At 40.0% G+C, this 19,275-nt stretch overlaps 1 protein-coding gene across 1 annotated transcript in view; it reads left to right on the forward strand.

Moving 5' to 3' along the window:
* The window catches only part of LOC104402042 (sodium channel protein type 5 subunit alpha-like), a gene marked incomplete at its 5' end in the record, with an annotated part of 55,832 nt that extends 37,711 nt beyond the window's left edge, over positions 1-18,121 (forward strand). Inside the window, 6 exons of the mRNA XM_010009812.1 lie at positions 4,144-4,425; positions 10,795-10,848; positions 12,526-12,667; positions 13,904-14,004; positions 14,489-14,759; positions 16,518-18,121. Coding sequence (XP_010008114.1) covers positions 4,144-4,425; positions 10,795-10,848; positions 12,526-12,667; positions 13,904-14,004; positions 14,489-14,759; positions 16,518-17,752 — 2,085 coding nt within the window. The remainder of the gene's footprint in view (positions 1-4,143; positions 4,426-10,794; positions 10,849-12,525; positions 12,668-13,903; positions 14,005-14,488; positions 14,760-16,517) is intronic.
* Between the last annotated feature and the right edge of the window lie 1,154 nt (positions 18,122-19,275).

Raw genomic sequence — 19,275 nt, forward strand, 5'->3', positions numbered from 1 at the left:
ATGCTGTACATTTCCATGCACATACCACCACCCTACATCCCCCACTGCATTTCAGGCCATATTGGAGCACCATGTAAATTAACTTAGGTCTGCCTGAACCAAATAATGAAGTTTCCCATGTCTCCTCATTTATGTCCATCAGGGAATTATTTCAGACATGCCACTTCCCTGCAAGTTTCTTCCCAGAAAGGGAGGTTACTGCAGTATTTTAAAACAATGAATGGGATGATGAGAGACCATTTGATGTGAAAATGATCCTAGGCAAAGTCATGGTGAGGCTGCTACAAGATACATGCAGGAAAGAAATAGCATAATTAATGCTAGTTAGCATGATTTCATGGGAATAGTTCTTGTAAAAGCGATATGGTCCTTTGATTTGATTACAAATTATGCTGATGATGGTAACTGTGCTGACATAATATCCTTAGATTTCAGAAAGGAATTTGGTGCCATGGGACATTGTGATGAAAACACGAGATTTGTACCAAGCCGAGTAAACATATTTTAAATTAATTTAAAATGGGAGATGGATCTCAAAAAGTAATGATTTACAGTGATGACACTGTAAATTCAGTGATGAGTGTCTCAGGGTGAGGGACCTTTCTGAATGAGAACTGCCCTTTAATCTGGACTTTAACAGCACCTGGAAGAAAATTTAAAATCTTTGCTGACAACACACAAAGTGAGTGGAGTAATAAGTGATATTACAGATAAGGAAATTACACTGACTGATCTGGATCACGGTGAAAAACAGATCAATTGTACAACATACATTTTCATAAAACCACATACATCATACACCTCAGGAGGAGGAAAGTAGGTCAGTCTGGGGATATTTCTTAGAAAACAGCAGCTGGGAAGGACTTAGGGATCGGGATGACTGCTCAACAGTATACCAGGTTTTGAGCAGGTCTGATAAATGAGGTGACTATTAGAATCTCTCAATATGTAGGCGAATAACCCGGCAAACAGGGGGTGAGGGCAGTGCTTCAACACTGGAATTCCACCAAACTGCTGGAAATGGAGTGTTAAAAATGGGAAATTCTCTGCAGGGAACTATGAGCATGATTAGAAACCTGAAGGAACCATGACAGTTAGAAAGAAGCTCTGTTTTTTTTAATTACCCAAAGTAATATTCAGTGGTAACTCACCTGCTGTGAAGACAGGAATGATAGGAGAAGATACCTAATGACAGCCAACTAGTGCCTCAAGTTTGGCAAATTCAACTTAAAAATACAACACTTGTTTCTGACAATGAGGACAAAGAACACCAGGAATAGATTATCTAATGATAACATTTTCATCTGTTATTTGACATCGTGACACTGTAAATAAGATGTGTTTGCAAAAGCTGTGTCCAGGTTTGGCTAGGAGTTATAACCTGGGCCTGAAAATACTGTGGGAAGCCTGGTGGGCTCTGTTATAGCAAAGGGGGGACAAAGATACCATGCAAGTCTATTTATGGATTTAAAATCTGAGTCAGCTTCAGCTGAGAAGATGGCCCATGAAAGCTGAGGGCCAGGCACATGCTATAGGTTTGCACTACTGTGGATTAGGGCAGAAGGTGGCTCAGTTTTTATGTTGTGTGGTTTTACCTATAAAGATGCTGACAGAAACCAAGCGGTATAAAACCTTTTCTTATATATGGCTATAGATGTTGCTAATCCTAGATGCAGCAGAAATTCAGCCCTTTCCACAGCAAGGTTTGCAGGTGAACTTTTAACATGAATTTATGATAATAACTTGCCTTTATGTATCCAGGTCTATAAGTCCTCTCACTTGTCTCAGAACAATCAGGAGTGCTTCCAGCAGACGAAATGGCATCATGCTGGTGTAAGAGCAGAAGCAATGAGAGAAGAATGAAACCCCCTGTTAATAATTCATTCAAAGAGGTGCTATGGGATTTGCTCCAGACTCATGTCGTGTTTTGTTATCTACAAGCCAGTGAATATAAATCAGCAGAAGGAAAAAAGCAGGAGGCAGGCACAGCCATTACCTCCACTGCTGGTACCTGGAAGTTTCTGTCCTGTCACAGGGCTTGCAGGTGGGAGCTGGGGTCAGCAGCATATGTGACATAAGTGCAGTGGCTCTGTGCTGGCATGCATTAAAATTGAACAAAAATATTGTCCTGCATAGCATCAAATAAAAGCTACTTTGACAAGGGCCAAGGCTATACCCAAATAAATACTTGATTTGGTAATCTGTTTGCTCCTCTGGGTATTTTTCTTCCTCAGCAATGCATAAATGATGAGGAAACAAATGTTACATTATTATCTTCTCAGAAAATTGGACACTAATGCAAGAGCTGGTATTTCCCATAGTCATGGAATAAAATCTAATTTTTATGGATCGATATCATCTTGTCTCAGTTTCAGAAATGTAGATAGAGAAGAGAAAGAGCTTAGTGTCTGCCTACTAGATTTTAATATCCAAAGCATGAGACAGAGATGGAGACAAATTCATATAGCAGGTCTGGTGTCTGCACAGACTTCTTTGTGCGGACCATGCAATGGCAGCATCTCCAAAAGCTGTGAATATGGAGAAACCTTGTTGGCATAGGAAAGGAAAAATTACATTTCGTGATAGTGTTCTTCCCTCAGAAAATGTCTTTAGTGTAATGTTTGGAATCCATAAGTGTATTAATGCTCAAAACACTAAATGATTTGCATCCTGCCTGGTTGATGTACTAGTATTATAATGCTGCATTCAAACCTCACAACTGTAGAGGGTCTGTAGATGGTCTGACCTTTATTTCTTTTGCATGGTTTCAGAATGGTGTCCAGTGCCAACATTCCCACACTTTGAAAGCTCCTTTTGCCTTTCATTTTTATGTGTGATTTTACACAGGGGTTTAAATCCGTGCCTCCGTTGGTGTGTAGGAACTTTACAGCATGTCACAGGAAAAAACAATGCGTTTGTTGTTAAATTAGAATGGATTCACTGGTTTAATCATGCGTAAAGACAGCGGAAGCTGGCTTAATACAGTATGTCTCTATCAGGTATTATTTAAATAAGCAAAACTTATCACAGCTAGATTTCACATCCCAAGGACTGAGTTCAGTAAAGATTTCAGAAATATTTTCTGTCTGAGACACTGTGTGCCACAGTTTAAGCCCAGCTGGCAACTAAGGACCATGCAGATGCTCACTCACTCCTCCTTCCTTCACCCTGCCCTGGTGGGATGGGGAGAAGAAAGAATAAAAAGATAAACCCCATCGGTTGAGAAAAAAACAGTTTAGTAATTGGAATTAAGTAAAATACAACAACAACAATAATAATTATGATAATGATAATGACAACGGTGATGATAATAATAATGTTGATAATAATAATAATGTTGATAATAATGTTGATGATGATAATAATGGAGAGAAAGAAATAAAATAAAATAAAATAAACAACCAAATAAACCCCCAAGTGATGCACAATACAATTACTCACCACTGACTGGTGCCCAGCCTGTCCCCTTTCGATCAGCTCCTCCCAGTTTATATATTGGGCATGACATGCTGAGGTATGGAATACCCCTTTGGCCAGTTTGGGTCAGGTGTCCTGTCTCTGCTCCCGCCTGGCTTCTTGTACCTCTCCTCACTGGCAGAGTATGAGAGACTGAAAAGTCCTTGATCAGGATAACAACTATGTGGGAACAGCTAAAACATCAGTGTTTTATTAGCATCGTTCTCATCGTTCTCTCTAAAGCCAAAAACATAGCACTGTACCAGCTACTAGGAAGAAAATTAAACTGCCCCAGCCACAGCCAGGACACCGTGGTGTACCCCAGCCATTTCCAATTAATCTTATGATTATGAGAGGTAGTTTGACTAAAGTATACTATCCAGTAGGATCTGAGAGGTCAAGGTGACTTCACAGATTGCCCTTGAATTAAAAGATTCCTCTTGAAAAAAACATCATCCCATGGGTGGGATGCCAACAGATTAGATCTTCAGCTACAAAAAGAGAAAAATAATTATTTTGTGTGAAGCCTTTAATGGTGATCTGGCTCCTCAGGTAGTATTAATACTTGATCACCTGTCACCATGAGAGGATTCAGCCCAGTTAATCAAGGGCCCAAAACAGCTTGTTAGTGAAGTGTCTGTGTAGGTGCTGACATTAATTCTGTTTTTCCTCTCCTGTTTCTCTAAGGTGGTGGTCAATGCCCTCGTGGGAGCCATCCCTTCCATCATGAATGTTCTGCTTGTCTGCCTCATTTTCTGGCTCATCTTTAGCATCATGGGAGTGAACCTCTTTGCTGGAAAGTTTGGAAAGTGCATTAATAAGACAGAAGGAGATATGCCTTTAGACTCTAAAATTATTAACAACATGAGTGACTGTATACTCTATAATGTGTCAGGCACGTTTTACTGGACAAAAGTTAAAGTTAACTTTGATAATGTTGGTGCTGGGTATCTGGCTCTGCTACAAGTGGTAAGTGTGACTGCCAGAAACTATTGAACAAATGTTGCTTGTTCCCTTGAAATAATCAGTTTAAATACTTGGGTTAACCTCTATGCTTTTCTGTTTTTTTCAGACATCAGGGGAATTCCTTTCCTCAAGTATAAATTAGTTATATTTGGTGTATTCATTTGGCCTAGAGATATTTATGACAGCTTTTGGGTTTAATTTGAGTTTCTGATACATTACTGATATAACCCTCTGGGAGGTGATTGGACTACTGAGATGAATTAAAGACCTTTTTGTCAATAATGTAATCCAGAGCAAAGTTCAGTACCAGAAACAAAAAGTCACGGTCCAGGAAGGGCTGTTCATGCAGATAGAATGCACTGGCCTTCCTGAAGAGCCTGGGACTTCACTGTAGCCTGCTGGGATAAAATGAAGTTGCAGTGCCTTCAGTTACACAACTGAAAGGTTTAGCATAAAGCTGTAGTCACAAAGGAACCTTTAATTTACAGTCTTCTGCTTCCATGGAGATGTTCAAGAAGGACACTCGTGTCTCTTATTTTGGTTCCTCACATAACTTCCAGCTGCTAAATACGAGTCAGACTGAACCTAACTATGAAACAAGGTGATCATCAGATTGCTGCAACTCTACACAACCTGGTGTCTCTGGAAAGGTGGTGAGAGAATATCAGAGAAGAGACTGTTGAGGCTCAAAGACGATTGCAATATTTGATCTCTAAAGACAGAAGTAAGCCAGTTTTACAACCCTTTTCAGCAGCAAATGTAGAACACAGATAAACAGGTTGTATGCGCTGAGATTTATTGTGTTGTGATGTAGCACAACCTAATGGATAGAGCCACATGAGACTCCACCTTCTTGATCCCGCTCTGCTGCTCGACTGCTGAGCTATTTTATACAAATTGCTTCATGTTTCAGTTCCATGGGACCTTCATATAAAATAGTGGTAATGATTAACTTATTTCCATTGTTCCTAATTTGCCCTGAAGCCTAGTACAAGGCTGGAAATGCTCTAGGAGTTTGTCATATTGCATTTTATGTACACAGAGTTAAACGAGTCCCTCACCACATCCTTGGATGAGGAGGTTACTTTCTTGAAGCACCTGTGATGTCATTCCTTGCTTCTTGGATAAAAGCTAGCATGCTGGGAGCTCAATTCGGTTGCCGTATGTAGAAATGCACCCTTTGCAATGCAGTAGGGTATTGCCCTGGGCCCCTGCCTGCCCTCCCAAGAAGGCATCAGCCTCCCATAGGTCCTGATGAGATCTGACACCCTTTCTCCTTCCCATGATACAAGTTTGCTTTCTCCCAGATCTTTCTTTCTTTGTCACAGACACATGAAATTGCTGTATAAAATGGCTTTCCTTTCCTGTAAAAATGTTTATCCTTATATACTCTGTTCCTGGTACACATAGACTTGAGTTTGAGATCTTCTGACAGTTTTCCATTGAGTCTTTGCTTTCGTAACTTCTGGAGAGCAGAAAGGTTAGAATGAGCACAACAACTTTTGGTTCTTTCCATGACATAAAGCTGAACTTGCTAGAGCAAGTTTTATCTTTTGCATGTAATTATAATATTCAGCTCACCCATGCAGGGCAGATGAATTCACTTTAAGCATCTTTAATTAGATTTTTCATTCTATGTTTGTCTTTTATTTAAACATTCAATTTAGCTGAGCAAAAATTTCCAGGTTTAAAATAATATACCTTACCTTAGTTTGGTGAAAAACTCCATCAGAGTTGTAGTTACTCCTTCACCATTTCTTCTATAAGGCATTTCCTGAGGAGTATCCTGAAGCAGTCTCCTCTGATGTTCTGCAGTATCAGTTCCTGGGCACTTGGTAATGGTGATACTGATTGCATTCTCCAGGTGGGGCTGCCTTCTGTTGCAATCAGCGATGGCAGAAGAAACATAACTGGTCGTAAGATGGATCTTGGCACATTTCTCAAAGGATGGTCTAGTACTGCTGTTTTCTAGTGCTGCTGTCCATTTTTGAAAATGGACATGATGACCCTGCAGGGTTCTTTCAAACCTGTGATCCTGTATTGAGTAGCAGAGAGGTAGTTTTTCCAGTTGCAAAAGTACAAAAGAAGTGCCATAAATGTAGTGTCTGCTGGCTGGACAAACCAATTATGGTGGGAAATGAGGGAGTCCTAAAACCTTGCTCAGCAGGTGTTTGACTCCTTCTTCCAGGAGGAAGGGCAAGAGCCAGATGCCATTAGAGGCTTGATTTTAACTTTTATTCTGCACCTGGAGCTCTTATGTCTGTTGCTAATGACAGTTTTAGGCAATGAAGTGTAAAGATGACACCCACAGAGAAGGAGCCCAAACATCTGGATCTCCTTTGCCAGACTCCAGCCAAGGAGTGTCAGTTACAGGTGCTTTTTGCCAAATATCATCCTTACGGGGTTGCATTTCATGAGCAAACTGCCATGGGAATTGCAGGGGATCAGTTAACAGCTCAGCTCTCCTAAAGAGACAGACACATCCTTACATCTTTGTGCATGCTGAGACAGTGTGTAGCAATGATGAGATAAGCATTTTGGTTACAACCCTCTGGGATCCAAAATACAAGCTTTTAAGTGGGCCTTGTCTTTTGGCTGTTGACATTTTCAGCTGCTGCAGCACACTATTTAAGTGACTCTGAAGTTACCTTTGGATGCCTGAATGTGTCTGAAAATCCAAATGGAAATTTGTAAAACAAATCTGTCTGCCTAATGTTCTGTCGTCATTTCTACAGCATCTTTGAAAGAAATGAGAAGTTGCTACTATGGAAGCTTTAAGGCTTACTACTATCCAGAGACAGACTTGCTGACAGTGTAGTTGATGACTGCATGAAATTTTCTCCATATATCCTTTGTTCTTTTCCTACCTTGTTTAGGATCCATCATGTTGTTCTGAACATGCTACTTTGAATTGATGAGCCTGAGAAAACATTCATGTGAAGTGGTCAGTCAGGTTACAAGCTTCTCCAACAAACAAATTGTCTGTCTCACTGCAGATTACTAGAATAGGAGGTAATCTCTGCTCACACTACAAGCAAGAGAAATGCCTCATTCACAGGGAAGAAAAGATCTTTATTAGCATAACTTTCTAATTTCCAAGAATGATGATTCACTCTTCTGGGGATTTAACACCCTTAACACCTAATCTAGTAGGAAAAAAATTATTGCTACAACCCAGTGCTTCAGTAATGCTTTTTCTATATTCCCAGAATTGCTTTGCAGATCACAGCACCTATCTTCTATAAATCTGTATTTGAGCTGAACAAAGAAATATCTTAAATTTCCATCAGGAGTTTTGCATTTCCCTTAAAGCATCATTTTCTTCATGTTATGATGACCTCCTCTTATTTTTTCACAACATATCTTGAAATTTCAGCAATCTATTGAAGAACAACAAGAAAACAAGTGGTCTCTCACCCAGCATCTGGGTTGCTTGGAAAAGTTTTTCTTAGATAGGAACAGACTTATATCTCATATGTCCTACAACTCTTCATCACTCTGGGACTCCAGATAAGGCATGGGAAGATAACAGAAGCACTCCTAGACCAGTACAGCACTCAGGAGCTGTAGAGTTAAGTGAACCCCTCGTGCCAGCTTCTAAGTCATGACTGAGCTCATAAATCAGCTACAAAATGGTCATGAGACAGCAGCATGTGTCTAAAGCTACTGAGTTACATGATCCCTTGCACTTCTCTAAAGCATAATACTAGATTTTACTTTCACTGTGGATGCAAAATGTGCAAAAAATACCTGCTTCTGAATAAACCATAAATTGGTGCACTAGGGTAGATTTCCCCCTATGTCCAAAGGTCAGGAATAAGCAGTATTTCCATAAGGAATTACTGGTGGAAATTCAAGGGGACCAGATGCAGAGTCCCTGGAGCCCATGTAGTCTAGCACAGCGCAGACCTCTGTGGTGGGTCCAGTGCTCAGTGATGCCCTTCCCAGCAAATCATCTTAACACAAAATAAACATAAAACAAATGTTATAAAATTGGGGCTGTGGTGAAATTGAACAAACTGAGAAATTCAACAGGAAAGCCAGCAGATAGTGGAGTTAGCATAGCCAACTTAAATGTACATAGTTTGGCTGTACTGTTGATGGCTGTGTTTTAGCTTTCAGAAGTGTCTCTCACTAACAGTAATGCTTAAAGAAGCATTTCAGAAATGTGAAGACCAGTATTTCCTCTGTCAAAAGCAGTCATTTTTATTGCACTATTACAGTCCTTTTCAAGAAAAAAAATATCTCAAATCCTCACAGATTTAAAGGCTTTCTTTATTTTAAGGCATCATTTGGTTTGAGGGCAGTTAGCGCCATCCTCCTCCCCACTAATTTACTGCATTGCAGCTCTAACCACCAGTCAAATAACAAAATGTAATCCTCAAGATGAGTTTATCGGTAGATAATCTCATCACATGACAGTTTCAGTAGAAAATGGTGTTTCTCTGGATAGCTTCCAGGCAGGATAATATCACAAACACTCCCATGAAGATTTTGTCACTTCCTTATCCAGAGAGTAAGTGGTTACTAATTCCAGATAAATAATTTCTTTCCCCAGTGTTATAATTTCTTTCATTCTCAGTATCTTTTACCCTCTGCAGATGAAGTGTCTAGGGAAGCTTTCCAGAAGCCCCACGGATTTTTAATTCTCTTACTTCTGGACAACTGGGAAACAGAAAGTCACAGTACTCCATTCTCTTCATATTTGTTTTTGTCAGATCACTTCACCATCTGTTATCACTATAAACCACCATGCCTTGCAGTAGAGTCTCTCATGTCTGTGCTACACACTGAGGGGTAAAATAGGTACTCAAGAGAAAAGACTTCCTCCTAAGTAGGAGAAAAATACAGGCTAAGATCATATTGTCTTGTGCCAAAGGGAAAGGATTTCTTGTTCCATCCCATCCACTCTTCCTGATCATTCCTTTAAACACTTTACCTCTAAAGTGGTTTTAATACACAGTACCATGGAATAGAATTTCCAAAAGGTTCTGATTTGGGACATTTACTCTCTTTCGACCAGTAGATAAAAAAGAATGCAACTTTCACACAGTAGTTTAGATATACTTTCATGAGAAATATGGTTGACTTCTTGTACTACATTTTTCTTTGCCTCAGTAGCCTTCAGAGGTAAATGAGAAGGCAGCATTTCTTCCAGAATTTAATTTAATAATAAAGAGTGTATAATGGAGCATTTCTAAAACTGCTGGATATACCTAGCTCAACACAAATGCCTAGGTTTCTCCTGGCCAAATTCCTATTTGTGTTATCCAGAATTGCGTGCCCACACACCAGGAGAAAATTCAACCTAAATTTGAGTAGAATGCAAAAAAATACTGGGCTCAGGTCTTTCATGCATGCTAGTGTAAATCTAATTATAAGAATAAATCTAAAAGAGGCCTCATTATCTGCTCACACTGATTTTAAATCCAGGGTAAGTCTAAATGGGTCAGAAGTCAAACGAGAAACAACCACAGAGAACCAATATAAAGGCAATGTGGCTTAGGCCAGGTATGTTTGGCATCAGGCTGTGTCTAATGAAAGGCATATATTTAGAGCAAAGAGTCATGGTTTTACTATAGAACAGTAAAAATCACTTCTACATGTTTCTCCTAGGAGTGTTGTCACTGCCCTTTCTCCATTGCAGGTTCCAGTAAAAGACACTATGGAAACCCCCTATGCTTAAACAATTTAAAAAAATAAATAAAACAAAACAAAACAAAACAAAAAACCCTGATTAAAAGAGGTGGGGAAAAAAAGAAAAAAAAAACCTGAACAGTAAAGCAGATCAAGTTTCCAGGGCCAGGCTACAGCAGGTGTTGATTGCCTTTGCTCCTTTCAAGTAAGCTGTGATTTATGTGACTCCCTGGGCTTTAACATTGCCTTGATTTATTCTGTTCTAAAAGTGGGCAGAATCCAAGCTTCAGTGGGATCCTACAATGTAGTCACTGCCCATCAGTCTGAACAAGTAATATGGATGGGATCCATCTCAACCGATCGGAGACTTGTGCGTGACAGCACTCAGTTGTCCTGTGTAGCTGTAACTCTTAATTTCTTGAAATACTTAAGATCAAAACTTCCAAAGATTTAATTGCCATGTTTTCTGTCCTTTTTTAAATATCTTTTTAAAATCTTTTAAAAATACCTGTTTTATTCCTACAAGTGTAGAAGATCAGAAAACATGAATGAGAAAATCCAGGAGAAAACAATTATAGATTTTAAATATCTAAATGAACATAAACTCTTTAATTCATTAACTGTGAAGAACAAGCTCAGCATTGCATTTTGAAAACTCATCACAGAGATGATATCATCATCTCAAGATATACCCATTTAATATGCCTAAATATGTATTTTGTGGGTTTTTTTCAGGCGACATTTAAAGGTTGGATGGATATCATGTATGCAGCAGTGGATTCACGAGAGGTAGGAGACTACAACAAAATTAATAATTTCCTTTTCCATTGACTTTTGCAGCATTCATGGTGTTTAACAACAAGAAAAACATGCAGGTTGCCAGTCCCTCTCTTACTCTGGTGAAGACAGTTGCAGACCTTCATATTTTTCAGCTGCTATTGAACCATCACAACCCTGAGATTAAAACAAATGTAGCCCTCAGTTCTACTCAACTGATTTATCTCTTTCTACTGCAAAATTCCTAACACAGAGAGGCACCTCCAGGGTGAGACTGAGTATACCAAAAACCCAAATTATCTTCTCTGTTTCTTCCACTCTCCCTGTTGACTGCAGTATTTTCCAAGGATCTAACTTCTGATAATAGAACCTATTTAAAAGCTCTGGGTTTAAATTACATTCCTCTGCAACATGCACAGTCAACCCTCCCTTCACCTTGAGCAAGTTTTTTCTCTGCAACCAGGAGCTCCATTCAAGGAGAGTGGAGGAGCTCATCGCAGGGAAGGAGGCTCGCGCACAGTCAACCCTCCCTTAACCTTGAGCAAGTTTCTTCTCTGCAACCAGGAGCTCCATTCAAGGAGGGTGGAGGAGCTCATCGCAGGGAAGGAGGCTCGTGTGAGCTTCCAGCTCTGGCTTGAGATCTGCTGGAGCTCTGGGTGCTGGTGACTGCCCAGTTCTTACTTGCATCCTGTTCAGCTTTCAGGTTTCCTAATAATAAATAATAAGGTCCTTTCCAACTCTAACCTTTCTATGAGTCTATGATTAAAAAACCATTTCCCTTGCTGCATTACATGCAGTGATTTGTTTATTGTTCTATTGAAGGACCTGAAGTCTCCTTTCTGTCTTTTAATAATGTTAGAGAAACAAGATTACACTTACTGTAAATTTTTGAGGTTGCTTTCTGACAACGGGAATTTGACAGGCTAAACTGAGTAACAGGGAGTAGACCCCTAACTCTAAGAATAATGGGTGGAAAAATCTCATGGCATCATAGAGACAGAGAAGTACCTTTGCATAACATGGCTCATGATGATGATTTATTCTTGTACTACATGTACATGTGTGTGTATTCTCCTTGCTGCAGAATTAAACTCATGGGTTTTACATGAGAAAATTTGTCATTTAGGGAAATGCAAGCTTCTGACATGTTGATTAGATACCCAGAGTTGGTGGGGCAAATCTGAACCATGTGATTTGAGGCTACTGGACTATATTGCTCACTTCTTCAAGAGATCTTACTCATTTCCACCCTTCATAAAAGAAAAATTGTACTTCTAAATACAGTGGTTTTCAGTAGCATTGAATTTTACTATGATCATACTTTTGCTTTTTATAAGTACCATTGTTCATGTAAGATTATGGTTAATCAGAAAATTGATTCGTCTTCTCTTCTGGGTTCAGACTGAGAACATTATATAGGATTTATTCGGAAGTTGCTCTTTCTGGAGCAGTGTGATAGTGTGATCGCTGTGACAGCATTGTGAATCAGAGCTGAAATTACTGTGGCCTTGCAGATGCTAGTGGTAAACTTCAAAAAGACTGAGGAGGTTGAGTCTGCTAGTGGGAGTTACACCGTTTTTCCTGTTTCTTAATCTTCTTTGCAAATGGACAGTTTTCTTTTAACTGCATTAATATTTTGACATGTGCAGAAATGGTGTCATTTTCACTTTTTCCGTTTTCCCTTTGCAGTGTGAGGAGCAGCCTGAATGGGAATGTAATTTATACATGTACCTGTACTTTGTGATTTTCATCATCTTTGGGTCTTTCTTCACATTGAACCTCTTCATTGGTGTTATCATTGACAATTTTAACCAACAAAAGAAAAAGATAAGTAGTGCATATGCTACACATCACCTTGTGATTGCTGCAGAGAGCCAGGCAAGGGATAGATTTATAAGCAGTGGTTTTGCCACATTAGCCTTGAGATTAGCCTTGACAGAACAGGCACAGAAACCACCTTGCAGGACTTTTACAAAAGCACAGTTGTAGCAGCCCCTAATGCTTCCATAGGATGAGCATCCTGAAAATACAGGCTGGGGGATTATATTCCATACAGAAAGTAGTGAAGCAGCTCCATGCATATGGGTTCTGTGGCACAAACTGCCACAGGAGCACAGACCACCCTGGTGTCCCCCATGCACAAGCAGTGTCCCTCAGGGTCAGGGAGAAGCAACCTGGCCTGAGAGCTGTGTTTCTTACTGCTATGTAGGCTCTGAACAAAGGGCTGAGGCTCTTACATTTTCCTCTCTCACCTCAGACCTACCTTGAGTGGAGACATAATCTAAGTCTTGCCTCTCCTTGGCTGACTGCACTGCTCTGTGTCTCCTGCCCTTTGCCTCCATACCATAAACAGCTCCTAGCACTGCACCTCATCAAGCCCTTCTGTTAGGGTTTAACCCCAGCTGGCAACTAAGCACTCTCTCCCCAGTGGGACGAGGAAGAGAATATGAAGGGTAAAAGTGAGAAAACCTGTGGGTTGAGACAAAGACATTTTGTCTCAACCCACACAAGTTGCATGCAAAAGCAAAGCAAAAGAAGGAAGTCATTCAGCCATCTCCAGGAAAGCAGGGCTCCATCACATGTAATGGTTGTTTGGGAAGACAAATAGCATAACTCCGAATGTCCCCTTCTTCCTCCTTCTTCCCCAGCTTTTATTGCTGAGCAGATGTCATATGGTATGGAATATCCCTTGAGTCAGCTGCGGTTAGCTGTCCTGGCTGTGTCCCCTCCCAACTCTTTGTGTGCCCTCAGACTCCTCGCTGGTGGGGTGGGGTGAGAAGCAGAAAAGACCTTGGCTCTGTGCAAGCACTGCTCAGCAGTAACTAAAACATCCCTGTGTTACCAACTCTGTTTTCAGCACAAATCCAAAACATCACCTCATAGTAGGTACTGTGAAGAAAATTAAATCTATCTCCACCAAAACCAGCACACCATCTCAGATATTCTGATAAAAGCTACATGAAAAGGGAAATAAGAAAACAGAAAAGAATTCAGCCCTGAACTTTGGATGGGGGCAGTGGAGCTCTTTTCATCAAAAGTAATAGCTTTGTTCTCACCCTATACTTAGGTGGCCAGGACATCTTTATGACAGAAGAACAGAAAAAGTATTATAATGCAATGAAAAAGCTGGGATCTAAGAAACCTCAAAAGCCAATCCCAAGGCCACTGGTAAGAATGGCATAATGTGGTTGGATTCATGTAATAGCTGAATATTTATTTAATATAATAAATGCAATTCAACTTCCCCGTATAGGAAGGGTAAGCCCTCCCAGATGAAAGCCACTTAAAATTGGCATGGTTTGACATTTGACAATATTTGCAAGTCCAGTGACCTGTGATACAAAATTCCTTCTGTTCTGCAATATTGATTAGAAGTCCAGTTTACGTATGCAACTTACATATGCCACTGGCCACATGCCTGCCACACTGAATGAGTCGATGGCCCCAGTCCAGAGTACTTTTTCAGTAGTTTCAAGAAGCATTATGAGTAAATGGGTTTGAAAACTCATCATACAACCATTCGTCATCATCTTTAAGTTTATAAAGCAGTATATATTCTATTTTCCTCTACTTTCTGACCAATCAGGAGACATTAATGTAATCATTTTGAAATTATTCAGATTTCCTAACTAAATCTTCTCATTTCCTGCAGAACAAATACCAAGGTTTTATTTTTGATGTTGTCTCAAAACAAGCCTTTGATGTCTCCATCATGATCCTCATCTGCCTTAACATGGTTACCATGATGGTGGAAACGGATGACCAAAGTCAAGAAAAAGTGAACATCCTCCATAAAATCAACATGCTTTTTGTTGCCATCTTCACTGGGGAGTGCATCATCAAAATGCTGGCTCTGCGACACTACTACTTCACCAATGGCTGGAACATATTTGACTTTGTTGTTGTGATTCTCTCTATCGTAGGTAGGTGAACCTGGATTTTTACCCAAGCTCCAAAGTTAAAAAGGCAGACATAAAATTAATTAGACAAAGGCTTTGTTCAATAATACACACTTTTAACTCAGGGAACTGGATCCTAAGTATATTTTAAAAATATGTTAAGTATAATATAACATAATGCTGCCTAACAGTAACTCGTGTGATCAGCAAAATGATGAGTTTTATGATACCATAGTATTGGTTTCAATGTATATTTAATGGTTTATAGTAATAAAATATGGTCCAGAACTAGCACCATACCCTTAACTCCAGTTTTGCATAACAGTCAAAGACAGAGAAGTAAAAAAGCCACATGAAAAGGGCACGTGTGCCTTGCTATTGTTTTGCTGTTTACTTTTTATTACAACGGTATGAAACAGTCCTTCAGGGCAGGCTTGGGCAGGTGCAGTGAATCTGGCTTTTCTCAGCCCTATTATCACTAGAGCACCACACGCTGGTATAGCCAAGGGAGTAAAGAGAAAGACAGTTTGTTAATTTGTGCCTTTTGCTGTTCTACAGCCCCAACCAGATATTGTATGTTAGGTGCTACAGAAATGCAGGTCAAATATGAATCTGAAATCCTGCTGACTAGTTTTCATTGAAGTTGGAGTAGCAACTGGAAGATGATCGACTGCGCCAGTGAGCAGAAGAAACTCAGAAATTCATCTCTTCCAAAAAAGTTTCTGTTTTGGAGGAGGGAATAGGTGAATGAAAAAGTACCATGTTAGGAAAACATAACCATCTTCTTACTGAGAGATACTCCTGTTGCTCTAAATTCTCTGGGATCCTGGGAGAATCTGCAAGAACTCTGGGAACCTGCAAGACCCCAGTGCAGATGATCTCTGGTGCCCAGAGAGCAGCCTGTGATTTGGGAGCCTTGGATCATGTGGATTTCAAAGATCTGGGTCACCCAGGGAACATCACTACAATGCAGCTGTCATCAGTGCCTTGATGCTGGATGCTCTGGATATGTCCACAGCAGCCAGTTGACCAGATCTGTCACATTGGTCATAGTGCTGCCCAGTGATCAACCAGGTTGTTTCAGCATCAGGGTTCTTGGGCCGTGCTAGTGAGCCCTCTCCCAGGCTGGGCTTGGAGACATGAGCTCAGCAGGGCTCAGTGCAACCAGGGACTGTTGGCATTAGACAATCTGGACCAAGCTGCTCTGTTTCTGCAGGAGGAGCTTTGCTACAAGGATGCAAGCTTATTTCTTGCTAGTACAATCTTAGCTCTTAGTTCCTCTGCAGCCCACCAGGGAAACTGGAAAAATTAATAAGCAACCAACAACCAAGCAGATTTCCAGTAGAAACCTGCACTGTACTCATGGTAGCTCAGAAAAACAGGCCCAGCACACCAGCTGACTTGCTAACATTTTACAGCAAAACATCATATCAGAAAATTTCTGACCAGCTGCAGGATAAATTTCTCAGGTGGGTTATGGCCAAAAGCTGCAGATACTTGTGTTCTGTCTGAATTGCTCCTAGTTTCTCATTCCCAATAGACAAGCTTTCCCTCAATAAAACTGCTGCAGTCACTGACACCTTTGCTCATAGTCTCAATGAAGTTTGCATGGATTAAATGGGCATGAAAACACTAATGACATTGCCATTCCCTTTATCATGGGTCTTGCCATCTGGAGAACTTTTCATTGATTTTAACCATAATCCTGACTAATTGTTTTAAAGGGAAGCCTGGAATTATTTCCCATGTACTAACTCGCTATTTGTCTCTTTTCTTTTCAAGGCACCGTACTTTCTGATATCATCCAGAAATATTTCTTCTCTCCCACACTCTTCAGAGTTATTCGCTTGGCTCGGATTGGCCGGATCCTAAGACTCATCCGGGGAGCCAAAGGAATTCGAACTCTTCTGTTTGCCTTAATGATGTCCCTACCCGCTCTGTTCAACATTGGCCTCTTGCTTTTTCTGGTCATGTTCATTTATGCCATTTTTGGCATGGCTAACTTTGCCTATGTTAAGAAGGAACATGGGATTGATGACATGTTCAACTTTCAAACCTTTGCTAACAGCATGCTCTGTCTCTTCCAAATCACAACATCAGCTGGCTGGGATGGTCTTCTCAACCCTATTTTAAATACTGGACCACCGCATTGCGACCCAAACCTTTCAAATGCAAATGGTTCAAAGGGAGACTGTGGAAGCCCTGCTGTAGGGATTTTATTCTTTGTTACTTATATCATTATATCATTTCTCATTGTTGTAAACATGTATATAGCCATTATTTTGGAGAACTTCAGTGTAGCCACTGAGGAAAGTACAGAGCCTCTAAGTGAGGATGATTTTGATATGTTCTATGAAATCTGGGAGAAGTTCGACCCTGAAGCCACTCAGTTTATTGAGTATTCTGCACTTTCAGACTTTGCAGATGCGCTGTCAGAACCTTTGCGCATAGCAAAACCAAACAAAATCAAACTCATAGCAATGGACCTGCCCATGGTCAGTGGAGATAGGATCCATTGCTTGGATATTTTGTTTGCTTTTACAAAAAGGGTGCTAGGAGAATCTGGAGAGATGGATGCCCTTAAAATACAGATGGAAGAAAAGTTCATGGCGGCAAATCCATCTAAGATCTCTTACGAACCCATTACAACAACTCTCAGACGGAAACAAGAAGAGGTCTCTGCCATTGTCATCCAGCGGGCCTACAGGAGACATTTGTTTCGGCGCTCCATGAAGCAGGCATCTTACTTGTACCGGCACAGAACTTTTGACAGCAGCATCCTCGAGGATGATGCACCTGAGAAGGAGGGTCTTATTGCGTATATGATGAACGAAAACTACGGCAGGCCAATAGACAAATCAGAAACTCTGTCCTCCACATCTTTCCCTCCATCCTATGACAGTGTCACCAGAGGTACGAGTGATAATCTCCAGCTAAAGATGACAGACTCCAGCAAAAGCGATGAGGCTATAGATTGTCTTCTCTCACCAGACAAGGATAAAGAATCAATTGTTTAAATGTTTGTTTAGAATGCTTTAAAATATTGTTTACAGAATGTAATGCTGTAACTACACAATGATTGAAGCAGCCTTCTTATTAAAAATTAGTTGCAAAAGAAACAATGGAGTTTTTTACCCTTAACTACAGGAATCTAGTAAGTCATATAACCTTTGACCCTGCTCTTTTTGACTTGGCTCAATATTTATATTTATATATACACAGGAAGAATCCTTGCAGGGTCATAGCTGTTATATCAATGGTGTGAATAAGAATATGCTAGACTGTAAAACAGTAAACACAGTGTATATCCACAGATAAAGCCTGGCTGTATACATTCATTTAAGGTCTTACTCATATTAGTGTGTTTACTTATGGCGATGTATGACCTTGCATTCTAAAAAGAAAAAAAAAAAGTATCACAGCTGCTGTAGCAAAATGTAACACTTACTGTATATGTTGTGAATGGTCTTTCATAAATTTATTATATTTGATATTTTTTTACTTAAAAAACAAAAGTCTCTTTTTCCATGGAGGTTAATGATCCTTACACTCTTCATGATGAACTCTGAGTCAAGGTAATAGGAACTTGCGTGATCCCCATCACTTGAAGAGGAAAGTTGTTGCAAAGTGAAACTACCAAATTAGCAACATTTTAACTGTTTATTTCACTAAGCCCTCCCTCTTGGGACTTGCAACTGCTCATCAGCAGAAACACAAAAACAGGGAAGGAATTTATGTCAAAATAATGAAAGAAATGGCTTGTTCTATCCTTCAGGAAACTAGACAGTAATGCATTCTGTTTGTAAAACTGTTAATAAAAGCACTAATTTTTTAGTATGTTTCAAGAATCTGCTTTGAATACCCCAATCAAACTCACCATAGAAATAGCGCATCACGTTTGTGTGTAGTGCTCCAAAGCACCATCTATGCTGGCAAAGTTTCTGTTAAGGTAGTGGGATAGGTTACCTTTTCCCCAGGAACACTGAGCTAAGCAGCCTTATTGGAAACTGTGCATCAATATTACTCCAAAAAATACTACTACTAATAATATTTATAGTAAAAACGTCAATTGTACTGTGCAGAACGGCTAAGACAGTGTGATCGAGAAGGTGGGAGGGGAATTGCCTCTGGATCTGCACGTAAATTTTGAGATTTTGAATCCTTTCTACTCAGTGTCCATCTTTCCTTTTCTCAGATGGTACAGTTAGATTACTGGGGAAGGACAAGAAATAGAGGAACCAATGAAAAGAATCTACTAGAAAATAGATATATCCTCATTCCTGTAGGCAAAGTAGTATTTACAGTTGATGTGTACATCAGCTCCAGGCCAAAGAAATGACAGTGGGATGAAAGTTGGAATATGTGGCTGTAGATAAGTATTAGAGGTTTTACGTGCTAAAATAGACTATTGTTTATTATTAAACTTTCAGCCTCAATAGAATGTAAGAAAGTGTTTGAGGAATATAGAGATAAGTCCATCATTACAGACAAGTTCTTCCTTTTCACCTTCAGACTGATTGTACTTGGGTTTGGTTGGACT

The sequence above is a fragment of the Nestor notabilis genome, unplaced genomic scaffold (assembly GCF_000696875.1).
Source record: "Nestor notabilis isolate BGI_N333 unplaced genomic scaffold, ASM69687v1 scaffold1310, whole genome shotgun sequence".
NCBI classification, from domain to species: Eukaryota; Metazoa; Chordata; class Aves; order Psittaciformes; family Psittacidae; genus Nestor; species Nestor notabilis.